General features: G+C 36.4%; 1 protein-coding gene across 2 annotated transcripts in view; it reads right to left on the reverse strand.

The window, feature by feature from the left end:
• Positions 1-1,014: 1,014 nt before the first annotated feature.
• ARMC1 (armadillo repeat containing 1) overlaps positions 1,015-18,069 on the reverse strand; it is a 29,023-nt gene continuing 11,968 nt past the window's right edge. For both annotated transcript variants that reach the window (XM_069854162.1, XM_069854161.1), the window contains exons 4-7: positions 7,441-7,630; positions 3,924-4,040; positions 3,767-3,841; positions 1,015-3,225 (exon numbers count right to left, since the gene is read on the reverse strand). In XM_069854162.1, coding sequence (XP_069710263.1) covers positions 3,034-3,225; positions 3,767-3,841; positions 3,924-4,040; positions 7,441-7,630 — 574 coding nt within the window. In that variant the 3' untranslated portion in view covers positions 1,015-3,033. The remainder of the gene's footprint in view (positions 3,226-3,766; positions 3,842-3,923; positions 4,041-7,440; positions 7,631-18,069) is intronic.

Genomic DNA, 18,069 nt, shown 5'->3' on the forward strand with positions numbered 1-18,069 from the left:
TGAATACAGCAAGGAATGCAGCTGCTCGTTTTTATTAGGAACATTTTTAAACTCTGCTAGTTGACAGCTGTAGCGTTGTTCACAGGCTAAAAGGAGAACCCACATTTTATTTTACATTGCAGGCAGTTACAGGAGTACTTCACACCTGCCAGTTTGCATCTGCCTAGGTACTCAATATTTTCTTCTGAATTAGCCCCACACAGTACTCTCCCCATCAGCTTACACAGCCTATGGCAAAACTCAACAACATCAGCTATTTTTGTACAGAATAAGCCATAGGTGATTGTGGAGTGGGAAAGCTAGAGTATATTGTATTTCACAATAGTGGAGAATGCTTACAGTGCTTTGACAGCTGTTCACAGAGGCACAGTCAGGAGCCTCAATTTTGCCTCTACCTATCCCATCAGCATTTACTCTTATTATGAAGAAACATGGTAGCAATTACTCTATTATGCTGTACAAGGCTATAACCCTAGGACAATTTGAGAGCCTAAACCATGATATATGTGATGGCTTCCTTGCCATTTGAGTACATTGCAACTAGTACTCTGTCGCCCAGTTCAGCCTCTTTTTGGAAGCCTTCAGTTTTGCAGTAACTTTTTTGATCACATCCTTAGGTCAGAGCAAAAGGGTTTTATTATCCTTAATCTGAAAAAGTACAAGCATAAAATCAATCTGCTGTGTCATTTTTTTTCCTTCACATTTTTCAAAATAAGAGGCTTCTCCAGGAGTATTAATTCTTCTTAATTTCACTAACGAAATATGACCTACACAGCATCAGTTAAACACACCTTAAGAATGAATTGGAAATTATACCCTTAAGTACCTTCTACTTACTTGCTCCTTTAAGACAAAACCCAAAACTTTGTTGGAACTGCAAGAAGGTTCTAAAGATACAAAGCCCCGTTGTGAAATGCAGCAAAGGTCTCACTATGACTGGACATTCACAAAAGATGTACTTCTAATACCATAAATGGCTTAAAATAATGTCAGAACATTTAAAAAGGCACCAGTCTTTTTTTGTTTAGTTATATTATCCTTTATTATTTTACAATATATTTCAAAAACTTTTACAGATGCCTTAAACTGTTCTACAAGAGCTGCAATACTGTCATAAAAAGCACACCTACAGACCGAACGCACAAACAAACTGTAATACCTACTGGTATTGAACCATTAATATCCAAAGGGTGTTGTCTTTTAGTAAATAGATGTGCAGTAATGCAAATGCAAACAGATGTTAATGCAGAAAAATAAAAGTCTGCATTGATGGCTATAGAACAGAAGACTTTTCAAACACATTTGGTACTGTAACATTCTAGACAGCAATATGAGTAGTATTACATACTTAAAGCAATACATGCCCTGAAAAGCCTGTATTTTCAATCTGTGCGTGTAAACCTGACTCAAAAATAAACTAGATATATTAAAAAACATGAGACATCTAGTCTTCCAACAAGCTTTTGTTTCTTTTTATCGCAGAATGACAATTAACTTCGGTGGGTGAACTCTGACCTGCATTATTATTTTACATTATCATTTCCTCAGCATTTCTGCAGTATTATGACAGCCTGTGATTTTTTTTGTTATTCCTTGTGCACAGACCTCTATGCATTAATTTTTTTTTTTCTGAGTCTCCAAGTGGTAAATATAATTAATATTATAGCAAATACATTACCACAAAAAAGCATTGTATAATGAGGCTTATAACATTAAAGTCCTCAGCTGTATTTCTCTGGTGCAACAAAGCAGTGGCACTGTAGTTTTCAAGCAGTGTATTGAATCCTCTCAGGCACACTGTTTATTAACAGCTCAGATATATATTATTCTCTACCTACAGAAGAGTTGCTTTTACTATCACTCTTGTCACAGAAATTACCAGGACATCTTTAAATCTACACTGCCTATAAGTAACAAGGTAAAGCCAATTGCCTGCATATGTTTTTAAGCCTATCCAAGCTGATGTGCTTCCATGGGAATTTCATGAAAGACCAGTAATTACATTTCAGAACTGTTAGGTAAAAAAATAACAAGGGTTTAAGGTAAAACTTCGAATGTGGCACTGTGGCAAAAGAGGCATTCAGTTCTGCTTTTTTCTTCAAGTTTAAAGTTTCACTTACCATTAAATATTTGCTAACAGAGAATACCATTTCTTAACCAAACACAGTCTACATCCTTCTATTCTCTGCAGAAAGAGCCGCAATGGGCCACCACTATATTAGACCACAGCTTTTTTGCTATAGTCTTCCCAGCTAGCCTAAACAGCAGTCAGTGGTATTTACTAGTTATATATATCAGTCACACCCATCATTACAAATATGTTCTATTTTACTGTACAATGTATACATATTTGTGTTTATTCAATCCCTCATTTCTTAATCTCAAGCACTCCAAAGGTTAAGGGCAGGCTGGAAAAAAATCAATATACATAAGAGGGTTATAAATTTCAAGTCTGTAGTGATTCTAGTTTACCAGTAAAAGGGCAATGTCGTGCTCATGCTGTGAGCATGGCTGGCAAAAATAAGGGCAAAAAAAGGCAGGCTATAATTTGCTCTAGAGTCAAGATCTAGAAAATTAAACGAAATAACACTAGTCCAAAGGGATGAAGAAATAAAAAGGGCATTTTATTTAATGCACAGCAAGAGCTATTAAGAATTTTCTTTCACAGAGGCCCTGAGACTCAAGTTAAATGGATTCTCCCTATCATGTGTTCCACGTGAAGTCAAACTTAAAGCTCTATATGCATATACATTTGGTATATAACAAATGGTATAAGTGGACCCATATTTTAAAAGTGAAGCAATAAAATCTACACGAAAAACAAATGAAAAAAACAATTTGATTGGAGACCTCCATTCTTTGACTCCTGCCTTATCACGCTAAACGTCCAATAAAATGTAAAATGCAGCATACATTTGCTTAATCTAAAATTTTTGTGATTATTTATTGCAAATTGCACTTGGCAGTTCACCACACCAATGGAAAACTGGCCCCCTGTTGGTTCATTCACAGTCTTTTAACACCAAATACAAGTCACCAGTAGAAAGATCTTGATAGAAAGTTTGCTGCTGTGCTAAGCCAACTTGCTGCACCTTCTGGGTGTGACCCAACACGAGACACTGCTTTGTCCTGCTCCCTAGTAGGGCTTTCATCTTCTGGTAAATATTCAGGTAGGTCTGTATTCTGCTCTACTTCCACCGGAGTATCTTGGAACGGAACCAGCATCTGATAAAATACAACAGATTAAAACTATGTTGTAACTTAATGAATTGAAGTCATATATATACACATCTGGGATGCTAAGCACACATGTTTTGAGACTCCTCTCCATCCTCCAGTACAGTAAGAATATAAATGGAACCTACTATATATCTGGAATCTACTATGCTTAGGAGAGACACAAAAAAAAAGCTTTGGCTTAACATGGAAGAAAAAATACCAAGCACGAAGTCACGGTCCTTTTACTGTAGTTGTGTAACAAAAACACTTCAGCAACTGCAGTCAAAAAAAAATAGTTCATGGCGATCCTTTTCATTTTATTAAGGAGAGAAACAATTTCAGTATTTTTGTCCTTGTTCTGAACAATAAGTTCTGTAAAGCTGTTCTATGGATGCATGTCCTGACACTTTATTCTTTATGTACTGTGTGTGTAGCACTCCCACTTACAAAATTTTGCCAAACATTAGACGTTACAGGCACAGCAGTGCTGCTATCAAAGATACAGTTGAGCTACAACAACTGATATCTAGAAAGATACATTACCTACCTCCTCACCACTTTCGCTCTTCACGACTTGCTGTGCCTTCATAACTTTTGTTGATGCTATTGCCGTTGCCAATGCCTACAAATACACAGAAGAAACCAAGAGCTTAGTATGACAGAAAGCAATAATGTGACAATCTGGAGGGTTACTGAGCACGTACCTCTGCTTTTAAATCTGAGCGAATTCGGACCACACACCTTTGAACAGCCATTTGAAAGGTAAAACTAATAACACCTTTAATTTTCAACAAGGCTTCTTCACAAAGATTCCTTCGAGACTGAAAAACAAACAAACCCCACAACTGAAGTACTTCCATAATACAGCATGTGAAAATGCTTACAATTAATTGTTAAGGAATTCCTGCATGTCTGAGGGCATGTTGTTGTTACTCAAATGCATTTTTACAAATGTAGAAGAAAAACTGAGACATTTTAGTGCATAAGTATTAGACTCCCTTGCCACAAGAAAAAAAAAAAAATTGCTTACACTTTAGAAGTCAAAGAAGGATGGAATCAACTGTAAATAATTAGAGAAAAGTGCTGAAAAGCAAAGAATGTTTTTCTCCGTATGATCAGCTAAACAGTCCCCTCTGGTTAAGTTCTGATTGACTGAAGTGCTCATTGATGAGTAGTTAGTGTTTAAGTTGCTATTTATCAGACACCTTGCCTCCATACTGACTGAATGCATCAAAGCAGCTGTTGTATCTTTCAGCTGCTTCATCTGTGGCAGCTCACAGACACTGCTGCACAGCATAAGCTTAATTCTTATTTTAAAGGGAAAATACGTGGTTCATAACCTACAGAACATAATGTTTAAAGCAAATGACATCACCTACTGTGCTGTAACGCTACATTGACCTGTACTAGTTGCATCTGTTCTACATTATCTTAGAATGTTCTATTATTTTTTTCCTTTTAATATTTGCACAAGATGGTTGTAAAAAAAGGATTAAAACACACCCAGAGAGACTGCTAGTACAGAAGGAGAAAAACAAAAAGATGCACCATACCAGAAATGAACTAACAGTCTTACACAGGTTCAAAATAATGATGTATTTCACTGCAAGTTTCTGCAAGGTTTTAAATAGGAAGTTATTTCAAGCACATTTGTTAGTGATCAAATAATAACTGGTCAATATTTGGGATAGTTTCATGCACAAGTAAATTACGTTATTTTAATCTCTGGAAGAACTAACTGAAGCAGTTTGGGGCTTTTTTGGCAGATTAGCACATATATTGAAACTTATCAAAATTAATTTTTTATGTATTGAAATAATAAACATTTTTAAGATTGACAAAAATAACTCTGCTGGATAGGCTACCTTTCTTATACAGTGGGAATACTTGATGCAAAGATGATAGTCTGCCTCGTGTGAAAATCGAAACTACTTTTGGACACAAGAAGCAACACATTCATAGCTTGTTAGCCTAAATAAATAAACTTATGCTGTGTGTATAGCAATTCTGTGACAGAATTAGTCTTTTCACTCTGAGATCCCAGGTTAAATCCTAGGCAGCTCAGTTAAATTTGAAATGAGGCTTTCAGTGATCAGGTAACTGGTGAATCACTTCTTAAAGACAAAATCTGCCAAGGTCCATACAGACTCCTTAAAAAGTGGGAAGCCTGGCAGCCACTAGCCTTGCTGCACAAGTGTCTTTAGTAAAGCATGTCTAACTATAGCAATTTGGCATAAATCTCTCCAATACACACCTTCTCATACACATCTTCCTACGTGGTACTCCTGAAGCATGGGCACAGGGTAGGACACATGAAAGAGGTTATTTCCTGACACACCAAACCCTGATTGCCACACCCTAACAAATACTACTAAAATGTACGAACTAGAAAACTTACTGAGGGGGATGCCACAGACTCCAGCAGTGCTGCTTCATTTTTGCTATTTTTTTAAGCTTATAAAATTTGATAACTAGATCTCAAAATGAAAATATCCAACCCCACAATAAACATAAGCAACCTTTCCCCTCTCTTCCTGAAATAATCAATATCTACTATTTGAAGTTTCAAAATCCACAAGCGTTTGTAGGATTTGCAACCATTCGTAACAGTAGCTTCTTCTAAATGACAAAACACAGGAAAACTAAGAACACAGTGTTAGCTTACTATGCCTTTTGATACTCAAATGTGCCACCTAACATTCTTTGCTAGTTAAGTCAGGAATAAATGTTTTCAACAAAACTAAGCTGATTTTACTGTTCACATCCTTCATTATCCTCCCAGTCCCAACTTATTGTAACATTTAAAACAGCATTACAGGGATGTTTAACTGCTCGGTAAGCACCTGGAGTATCACTAACAATTCTTTAATACTCTGATGAAACACAGAGCTATGTACATTAGCCATTTACAGTCAGATTTTAATTTTCTTCAACAATGAGCTAAGAAAAAATGCTGATGTACTCAAGGCAACTACAGAAGCCTGCAGTTTTGCTCTCTGGTATCTAAATATTCTACATTGTTTCAGAATGTCTTTGCCTCAGCACTTAAGACAAACTCCACAGATCTCACCAAGTTCAATTTGTCGAAGAACACCAAGAAACACTTTTAAGATAAATCAAACTATAGCCAGAATATCTAATCTCACAAAGTAGAAGCAGATGAAATTTCTTGCTTGCAGGTACCTGCAAACAAACAAATCAACTACAAGCTTAGAAACAAAACAAAACAAAGCAGAACAAACTTAACCAAAGACAACTGATAGCAGTGAATTAAAAAAACCCCAAATCTTCAGATTACAAAAGCCAATGGTGTTGACAAAGCACTGCCTTTCCAGACAGAGCAAGTGCTGGAAGGACAACATTGTAAAAAATATTTACTTTGTATAAAGTGAGCTAGAGCAGGATGTTTTCTCTAAATGAATTAACTATGGTCTTATGAAAGTGACACAATGGGTATTCTGTTGATAAACTGGGCCTGTGGACACGCTTACTTGGCAAAATGTAACGCAACAAAGCAAAGGATCAGGTTTGATCATTTAAAATGGGTACAAAACTGAAGATACAGAGTCCGGAGGGCACTTGTGGATAACATGCTTAAACAGTCTACATGCTGTTTGGCAGCCGTAAAAAGGCAAACATGGCCCTGGGGTGTTATCTACAGGGGTATGGTAGATAAATCCGTAGAAGTTATTCTGACATTACATAAAGACTCAGTGAGACCTCATTAACTCAAATGCCATTCTGGTCACTACAGTAGAAAAGATCTCACAGACAATGAAAAGATGTAGCAAAATTAGCTCAAAGAAAATACAGCTTTCCTAAATTAAGAGTAATAAAAAAAAAAAGTGTCTGAAATATCTTGTAACTAAAAGGAAACTTTAGTTCAACACACCTACATAACCACAAGATATAGTGCTGAATGGAATGTTTATTCCATTCTTTCTTGAAAAAAAAGAAAATTAGGAGAGGTGGAAACAGAATAGTTTTTTAGAGTAATTGGAAAGCCATTGAGGAAACTGCCTTAAAACATCATATTCAGATATTCTGAGTGAGCTCAAAGTATGCAAGATTTTATACATATCTTGTGATTCAAAATATGATTCACAGAAATTGCTGACAATTGATGATGCCACACAAGCAGCCTGAATACATTATTTTTGTGGGCAAAATACATCTCAGTACAGCATGCCTTATTTACATAAATGCTGATGGTTTCCTTACCGAATCATCAAGGCCATCTATATGCAAAACCACTGTCTTGGCACGCTTATTTGTGCTGCCAAGGAAAAACTGTGCTTTCCGACGACGATAATTCATCTCATTCACATTGTCCATGTCTGACATGTTGGAAGACTGAAGGAGATCATAGACTTCAGAGGCTAAAAGTTTAGTCTCTCCTGGCGTAGTGGTCCTTAAGGAAAGAAAAGGATTAAGGTTAGTAAACATTTTGTTTTGCATTAGTGCTCCAAATGGCTATTGACTGTGTCCTCACAACTGTTACACTCCACGTGCTGCAGAAACAATTATACAGTCAATACAGTAGAAATTTTAAAAAGGGAGGCAAGAAATTAGGTGAAATTACTTCCTTTCCCATACTCCAATTTTTATAGTATTAGAATTAACAGATTGACATAAATAAGTCTCTGTTCTCAAACAACACAAATGCAGTTTACCTCAGTTTGACAAACAAAACAATGTAGTAGATGTTCAGTACACTGCTGTTACTCAGTTTGTGTTGAGCTTTTTTCTTTTAAACAAGATCTTCAACTGCCTTGTGATGTTTCATTTCCCACTTTCCTTGTTACATGATAAAAATAATTTCCCAATAGAAATGTAATCTTTCCTGATGTTTTCTTCTTCAAAGTTACTGAGCATCAAAACTAAAGCAGAATCCCAGATTTTCTTAAAGGATCCAAAGGGTATTTATGATTAAGCCAAAATTTATGGCATGAATTATATAACAGCATTTTTTAGATTTTAAAAAATTGTACATAATGGATAGAACATATTAATTTCTTATGATTAATTAACACTAATTTTAATAAGGTACTAATATAAATCTGTTGTCCAAATTCAGCCCTGTTTTAATTATGCCAGTGATTTAAAGCTATGTGTGGAAACAAAATTATTACCATATCAACTTGCAATTAATCTTAAAATGATGAATGACAGCTTTGCTGCTTTCTTTAGCAAACACTAAGTAACAAATACCTTTAGATTTTTTTTTTTATTTGACTTCTTTAATTACCACACATTAAACACATTTTCCATCCTACTACATGGACAAGAAAGAACACTGAAGCAAGCATGTTAGGAGTTCTCAACTTGTAAGGGATCCAGACAGCCCTTCCTCCTCAACCCCGCACCTTGCTTTGGACAGCCCCCATTTGGAGACAAATACGTGAGTTCCTGTGACCATTCAAGTGAGTTGACAGAATAAATAAAATTGTAAAAAAAATGGGGGGGGGGGCTAGCTAATAAACAAACAATCAAGACCTAAAAGAGCAAAGTATTTTGCCATATGTTCAATTTTAATTACATGTCTATGCTCTGCTTTCCTACAGTGAAAAAAACACTTATGTTAATTAATAGAAACAAGTGTGGGCAACTCAAAAACTTTAACTTTAACCTTCCATAATTCATTAGATATAGTAATAAAATGGATGATAAAGATGTGCAAGCTGATGTCTTGAGGTAGTAATAAATTAGCTTGTGCAACAGTGATATCAAGCTACCAAGAAATTTACCTACCTGTTAGTTTTGGCAAATTGTTTCAACAACAAAAATCATACCAATATCAAGTGATTTGCAATAGAGGATTGGGTTTTTTTGGAAGTTTAAATACAGTTAACTAAGCACTCTATTTAAAATGTCAGTATCCCACCTACAGCACACAGTATACTATTATTAAGGGGTTTTCTTGAGTAGTTTTGTACTATTGCATCCCAGAGTTAAAATTTCAGAAAGAAAAATGAGAAGTAAAATATACTTAATATTAGCCATACTATAGATATGCATATATACAAAAGACACTTTAAAGTTATCAATACATCTGCAAATATAAAATATGCAAATGTATTAAAGTAAAAAATTACCAGTGATTTTCATATATGTTTTGTGCTCACAACATTATAGTTGGCATAGTTCTTGGACAACTAATGACCCAAGATCAACTGTACTCTGTACTCTTGAAAACACCTGCTGATTTGAAAACATAAATTTAAATCAGAACTTATTCAATAAAAACATTCTAAATTATACCTTAAACAAGTCAAGACAGTAAGCTCCATGCATATGCACACATGCAAACTATTCTGATAACTTCCTGTATTTTTCCAAGTAGAGGATTACCACTCTGCCACAAAGTCACAGATAACACCACTTATGATACTCCTCTTACATTTCAAAAAAAATCCCAAAGACAAGATTTTAATCTTATATAATCTGTTGCACAAAAATAAGCAACTGTATAATAAGCTGTGTAATAAGTAGCATGAAACTCGGACTCTACACTACAAGGGCAAGAACAGATGTCACGCAAGAATCGGATTGCAAAACAAAGCCCAACAAAGGTATAAGCCAGTTTTATTCTGCAATACTAAACTTCCAGCAACTCAGTTAAAAATGAGTTGGGAAGGTTCAAATTAGACATCAGGGAAAATTTCTTCACCAGAAGCGTTATCAGGCACTGGCAGAGGCTGCCCAGGGAGGTAGTTGAATCACCATCCCTGGAGGTATTTAAAAGACAGGCAGATTAAGTGCTCATGGATGTGGTTCAGTAGTGGACAAGTACAGTTGGACTTGATGATCTCAAAGGTCTCTTCCAACCAAGCGATTCTATGAGAACAAAGACAAAACTCCACACAGTCTTCTACAATTTTTAGTGCACTGGTAAAATGATTGATGCAAAACTTGTGTTTACTTTGTTATTCTTTCATTGAAGTAATTTATGCAATAGCTATACAAAGAATAGAATCCTTAATATTAGACTAGATATAATCAAGACACTGTTTACCATAAGGGTAGTGAAACATTGGAAAAGGTTGCCCAGAGAGGTTATAGATGCCTCGCCCCTGGAAACATTCAAGGTCACGTTGGATCAGGTTCTGAGCAACCCAATCCAGCTGAAGATGTCCCTGCTCAGTGCAGCAGGGGTTGGAATTAGATGACCTTTAAAGATTCCTTCCAACCCAAATAATTTTATGATTCTGCGATTATCCTATGATCTTGACCAGAGGGTCACACTGCCACCCGGAAGGACCTTGACAGACTGGAGAAAAGGGCTGACAGGAACCTCATGAAGTGCAACAAGGGGAAATGCAAAGCCCTTTCCCTGGGGAGGAACATGCCCAGGCACCAGCACAGACTGAGGCCCAAGCAGCTGGAAAGCAGCTTGGCAGAAAAGGCCCTGGGGGTCCTGGTGGACACCAAGATGACCACAAGTCATCAATGCGCCCTTGTGGCAAATAGGGCTGATGGTGTCCTGGGCTGCACTGAGAGAAGCAGTGCCAGCAGGTGCAAGGAGGCAATTCTGCCCCTCTGCTCAGCACTATTGAGGCAACACCTCGAGTACTGTGTCAGGCTCTATGCTCCCCAGTACTCAAGAGGCACAGGCATACTTGAGCCCAACAAAGGATCAGAAAGATGATCAAGGGGCTGGCGAGGAAAGGCCAAGAGCTGGGACTGTTCAGAGGTAGACTCTTTACCATAAACAGCCTACCCTCTGAAACTCTGCAAAGATCCAAGCAAGAAAATACAAGAACTGTATATTTGCAGTACACCACCTATAAGCATGTAATAAACACTTGCAGATACAAAGTATCTATACAATAAATATTTCCAGTATACATGGCCCCACAAGGGAGGGGGCATGCTGTACACACTCATGGGAAAAGGCTGCGTGACAGCCAGTGAGAAAAGGCAGACATGCATTGTATGGCTCATCCTCATGCTCTTGCTCACAAGTACCTGGAAAACCAACACACAGGAATATTAAAGACAAGTCTGTAAAAGCAAAGATATCAGAAGTGAAGGAAAGATTAACTCAATCCACAAAACTAAGGAAATGGATCGCAACCTTTTAAAGTCTAAAGTCAGCTTGAGGTAAAGTTTTCCATACCAACATCTCAATGATTTCACAGACTAATGGAGAAGTAGTATCTTAAAGCACAAATCTTAAAAACAAAACCAACAACAACAAAAAAACCCACCATACAACTCAAGTCTAACAAATATGAAGAAGTTGAAAAACAAAAATGTCTTCGTTATCCAAGTTAAGGCTCAGATATTTGGCAAGAACTCAGCTGAATCCCATATTGAATAACCTACTCATAAATCAAAAGTAAACACACCTCTCATTTAACTTAGTCTTATCACAGAAAAATCCCAAGTGTACCAGCAATTTTAACAAAGGATTAAATGCACCATTTTTTCTTCAAAATACTGGTTTGAGAGACTCCATTTCTAAAACACTCCACGCACCTTTCCAAAAGTTTGAGAAAACTTACAGTCCCACAGAAGCAGATATTTTCACTTGATATGAATCTTTTTCATACATTCAAGCACTGCCCCTATAAGGCAGAACCAATATTTTTCCCTAGAATCCCAAGTTGCGATATTTGCAACCATCATTTTATTTCTGTAATAAATCTCACTCACTGCAACAGGATCCTATATGATACAAAAAGCACAAGTAACATATCAGTGGTTTGGCATGAATTCTATCCAAATACACTGTTGGGTAAATGCAGCTATTTTAGAAACCTTAAAGCGTATATTTCTTAGAGATTTATAATTTAATTATGGTTATAAATGGCTACAAAAATTATATTCATATCAACTATGTCTTAAGACCATTGATTTATTTGTTTCCAGGTGACCAATTTCTTTCAGAGCCTTTCATTCTTCCTATATTTAAGGACAAAAATTGTCCCTAACAATAACTAAAGTGAGCAGTAAGCTGCAAAGAATTGCTACATTCTGTAAGGGGGGTTGGGAAGTCACTAATCCTCAATTCTAGAAGTGAGACACAATGATTGACGTGGTTTTGATGAAAACTTTGAGCATGAATGACAAGCCTAAAGAAAGAGCATGGTATTAGAGTAAAAGCAATCTGTTTCAAGACAGTTATCTGATCTGGCTGTTTTTCTGGCTGTTCTGCTCCAGTGCCAGGGCAAGATTCTTTCTTATCTCCAAGAATGCTGCTCTTTCTTGTGAGCTTTTAGTGTATCCCATGATATGGTGGGCTCACAAGCATATGGCTGCTCTCCTGACTCATTCCAGGCCAACAGGCAAGTCATTTGAAAACAACTTGAAAAAGAGCATTACGTGAGCACACACTTTCTCACAGTACACCTCAGTTCTTTCCAGCCCCAAAACACTCAGTAAAGATCAGGTAACGTTACACAGCAGCTGACAAAAAGGATTACCACATGCTTCCTTAAAAGAAAGGAGTCAAAATCATCACAAATAGAGACAGCAGGACCCTTTTGTTGGCCAACAAATTGCAGTGGGTTAACAATAGGAAAAAATAATTCATAAAAATAGAAAAGGAAAAACAGAATCTGTAGGACTGAGCAAATCTGAAGTGACACACACAGACCTGCAGCACTATGAATCTCCAAATCCAAACCCCAAGCATCTGGTCTGCTTGAAGAACCTATGCACAGCCTGAGTGCAGCTGTGTTAGGACTGCACTCCAGTTGTATGAACCACATGCTACCTATGAGTCTCCTCTATTCACTCCAAGGCCGTGGTGAGGTCAGACTGATTTTCTACAATGCCTTCTAGACCTGCAAGATGCCTGCCTCTTGGCAAGTCTTCCAGGCTCTACTTACAGTACTGAACTGCAACAATTTGACCAGACAACATTTCACTAAGTTTGGAACGGAACAGGGAAACCTGTCTTAAAGTTGATTTTGAGCTGAACAAGAGATGCTTTGCTGAAATTGGGAGCGCTGATTGGATTTCACAGTGCCACTTTCAGTTCAATTTAAGCCACATGCCTACAGACCTCAGAAATTTAGACAAACTCCATGTAAATGTTGGGATTGCATGTTCTGAAGAATGCTGAGAAACAAAAGCATCTAAATGTTAAATATAAGATGTAAAACTGAGTAAAGTCACAGTACAGTACCATTAGCTACTGAAAAAACAGTGACTGTGATATAATCTTACGTATTTAGCAAACCGAGTAATTACCCACGCTTAGAACAGTTCCCCGATTCATTCTATTGTCCTTTGATCACAAGAACGAACTTTCAAGAATTGGATAACAGATTTGAACATATGCCATATGTTTAACCCAGCTATTCATCCAATTTTGTTTAACTCTTGCTATTTATATGCTAAATGGAAGATCAACTTTTGATCTTCCACAGCTTGGTATCTACCATATGGACATATTCTCCATCTCAAAAAAAAAAAAAAAAACCAACAAAAAACCTACAACCCAAAAATCAGGGCCTGTTACTCAACTAAACTCAAAAGGCTTCAGAGTAGCATTTGCTAGACGAGTCTGCATAACAGACAAACTCCATGTTGAATTTCACAGTAACTAGTTCCAACTTTTTGCCTGCTAATGAACAGTAATAATTTAATGTACTTATATGGCAGAAATCACATTTGTTATATGGATTCAACAAACTGTATTGAGGTCAAAACAAAAAAAAAAATATTAAGGGTAAAAAACTCTCTCCAGTCCTTTCTAATGGAAGATATCAAATGCTGCCATTAAAAAGCCAATCCTTCCCAGTAATAACGCTGTAGTGACCAGGCAGAAGTACTGGTAGCGCCAAATTAAACTTCGTACTAAAACATTTCAGGAACATCTTGAAGGAAGCCAAATGTCACCACTATCTGTATGCTAGTAGCATTAAGTACATCATATAATAGTATATGATGTTCTCTGTCTTCAAAAAAATCAGTTTATTTTAATTTTGAGAAGTGAGCTTTATCTGAAATCTACTGGAGAAAGTAAAAAAAAAAAACCAAAACCCAAAACCAAGTAAACTACAGCATCAACCTGTGTCAGGGCGGGGGGTGGGGTGGGGGGGAGGCAGTGTTAGTCTTTGTAGGCTTATCTGTGTGTAAGCTTTGTATTTGATTGACTTGCTACTACAGTTAATACTAATTCGAGCAGAGGCTCGAAGTAGGTAAATTTGAAAGCAACGACTATTAAACATCTTGTTTTCATGCTCCTGAACTACTTATTTTTTGGCAATGGATTTATTTTTTTTAAAGCAAGCCAGTATTAGCAGCTTCACTGCTAGCCAAACAGACAACAGTCATACAAAATTTGCTGAAGCATGTATCAAGGTTTAAAAAAAAATTGTGTGCATTTGATGATGTACTGCACAACTACAGAATGCGCTAACAATCTTAATTTGTCCCACGTTATTACATAGGACTTTCTACTTGCAAAATTCAATGGAATTTATGGGGTTTTTTCTTTCTTATCATACAGTCAGTAATGAGTGAAATGCCAATTCACAACCATGATGTTTCTCAGGGTCCCAATTTTGTTTTAATATAAAATCTGAAAAAAAAAAAGCAAAACCACCTTAAGATTATACTGCTTTCTAAAATAATTAACTCCCTGCTCCAGCTAGTTTCTAAATAATGAAGAAACTGCCTAAGATATTGAGCACAAAAGGTTTTCCAATATATGCATTTTTATCAAAGTTATTTTATACTTCACATATTTTTTTTCAGTGTTTCAAAGTTGAGGTTTTTTAATTCTGCAGTAGTCATTGCAACATTCCTTGACTATAAGGAAAAGCTACTAGTTCATTTTCTGACTTCTCAACTGATTTCTCCTCATTTAAATACAAAGCACTCAAAATGGCCCCCTCTCTGTCAAAAAAAAGCAAGACCAGAACAACACCTATTCACTCAGTAACAGGTACTGAATATTCTTCTCCACATTTAGGAACCTGTAATTTGGTAACATGTGGCTTTTCAAATCTTGTACATAAATCATCACTGTAAAACTTCAGTACTTCAATGGTTAGGTAACAGGGCATGAAACTCAAGAATATGATAACACATAATGTTAATCAGTCACTGTAAACCAGCTGAAGGCCAACACTTTGAAGGACTTATAGGTAGTCCCTAATAGTCTCTAAATCTTACATTACGTAAATGACCAATTAAAGTCACCATTACTTTCTTTGTTACTTCACTATCTGGCAATTAGTTAAATCAGAATTCACTAAACAGCAAGAAAATGAAAAGGGACAAGAGAAACTCTTGAAATGCCAGAATGTAGTGTCAGAGACGTACCAAGGAAGCTGTGCATTAACTGCAAGGAAACCAGTAAAAGTAGCTGTTCCGCTGCTTCACTGAGTGTGCAAATGTATGAATGTGCAAATGTATTGAACTAGTATAGTAAAAACTAGTCTATTGAATTCGTATACTAACAAGTTTATGGATGCATAGAACCTCAATTAAATTGAGACAGACACGAGTTGATGAGAAGTCACACAACCAACAGTCCTGATCCAGATGCCAGATACCAATTGTAAGATAAAAGTAGTAGTTTGGAGAGCAACCAGTGAAAACAAACCATATTCCTGACCATAGTTAAAAACATTATAATGGTAATTACACACATGACAGAAGGAAGAAAGTAAAAATACAAAACACACAAAAAGCAAATCTAGGGGCTGACAACCATCTAAACTGTTGAGTACAAAAACTGTATTGATCATGTAGAACTCACTAAGCAAGTAAATTGCATGCAAGAAGAAATGAGGACTTTGTAATACCTCTGTGACTACACAGAGGTCTCAAAATAAAAAACCAAACAAAACAAAAAAAACCCAAAACAACAAACCCACAACAGAACATCAAAAGTACATCAAAAGAACATCAAGTACATCTTGTAGAGTACCGAGCAGACCCTTCCATTTGATCACGCCTTCATATTTTTCTGTGACAAACTCTACACACACAAACAGAAACAATAACTCATCCTAAATCGTACTTCACAATAAAATTTTAGAACAGTTATTTATGGTAAGACTGCTAATTTCCATTAACCTCTACAAAACAGAAACCCATCATAATATTCCAGCATCTAAATCTCTAGTTACATTTGAACTGTTGGCAGTCAAGTCTTGGACTACTCTTACAAATGACATACCAAAGGTCCAAACCTTTAACCCTTATTCTCTTACCTCACAAATCCCATAAGATTCTCCAAGAAAGCCATCACATTATGACTGATGTCCAGGTTCACACCAGTACTATAAAACTAGGACTTCCCACTATTTCATTAACTAATGGGTTTTGTGGTTTAATTGTTATCAAATGTTTCTGTGCTCACGTCTCTGTGTGAAGATCATGACTTCCTACGTCCTTCATAATTCATACTACAGGAATATATACCAAAAAAAAAAGTCTTGAAACATTTATTTAAAAATTGATGAACTGTGAGAAAGTCTGAACTCTTGTTAGTTTGCCATGACACACAAGCAAAAACAGCAAGAAATTTTACTGAACTACTGCCTTAGTGATCTAGGTAGCCCACAGCATCAAACTCCTCTACCCTGCCCCTCTACTCCATCCTATAAAAAATATCCTCCAAATTCCAGGAAGCTGTTTGATGGACAAAAGGAGTGTTCAGCCACTTTAAAATAAAATATATTTAAAGCGTACATATTGATGTTTCCTACATTTCCTAATATTTCATCAGGGTCTTTTTGGCAGAGGATGATTCTTAAAAAATAACTTCCAAACCCAATCTATTTCTGAAACTTGCAAGATTAACAAAATATACAATAGAAACATTCCTTAAAGGAACTGGGGATTGGGGAGGGACATATAAAGCCACTTTACTTAACAATGCTGAATAAAATAGCCTGCAGACCTCTTCCTGCTGTGACCATCTATTATTAACAAGCACATTGCTAGAGCACTGAATAGACAGGCGCCCCACAGCCCAAACAGATGCAGCAGCAACCAACAGTGTCATTTTCTAGAAGCACCTACCTTTGTAGTGGACAAAATGTTACAAAACGGGTAAAACAAGGAGGCTTGGGAAAATAACAGGAAAGGCCAGGAAAGTTAACATGGAACACAGAGAGAGAGAGGTGTGTTTTACTCTTTTTCCAGGTGATAAATTGCAGTTTGAAAATTATTTCTAAAATCGAATTTTTTGGAACCTCCTGCTCACAGGAATATTCAAGACACAGGATAACCATGTTTTTCTCTAAAAACACTTCTCAGTACAGAATCCAGAAATAATCACACAGCTTCCCATTACCCAATCTCAACTACTTCTGAATTTTGATGCGTAAAAAACCTCCACGTTGAGGATTACAAAACTAACATGACTAAGTGATTCAAGTATAGAAAAATAAAATCTCTATAGTCTGTAAAAGGCTATTTCCTTCTCCTTTGCAAATCAGAATTTAAGCGTTCCAATCGACAGTATAAATGTATAAATGCAGTAAATGCAAAAAGTTTACAGAATTTTTAGCTATAATTTCTCACGAAGTATTATCTTGAAACCAGTTATGATATGGCAACATCCCTTTCATCATCAGATATCCCTTTGAATGTGTAGATTGCCTTCTTACTAATTAATATATTGCCTTTGCCCTGTCTTCTCCCAACCATTCCACCCTTCTCACAAAGGAGAAAGCAGTGTCACACAACAAAAACGATGAAACTATTGTGATGCTACATCCCTATTATTTTAATTTCACCAAATATTACCCAAAATACTTGGGTTGCCTTTTTTTGTCAGGCATCATAAATTCAAACTTTGCTGGTTTCAACGAATAATTAAATTTTCAAGAAGTATAGGTAATTAAGACTACCAAAAATTGAAATTGAGTAAGAAGT

Source organism: Phaenicophaeus curvirostris, chromosome 3, assembly GCF_032191515.1.
Source record: "Phaenicophaeus curvirostris isolate KB17595 chromosome 3, BPBGC_Pcur_1.0, whole genome shotgun sequence".
Classification (NCBI taxonomy): domain Eukaryota; kingdom Metazoa; phylum Chordata; class Aves; order Cuculiformes; family Cuculidae; genus Phaenicophaeus; species Phaenicophaeus curvirostris.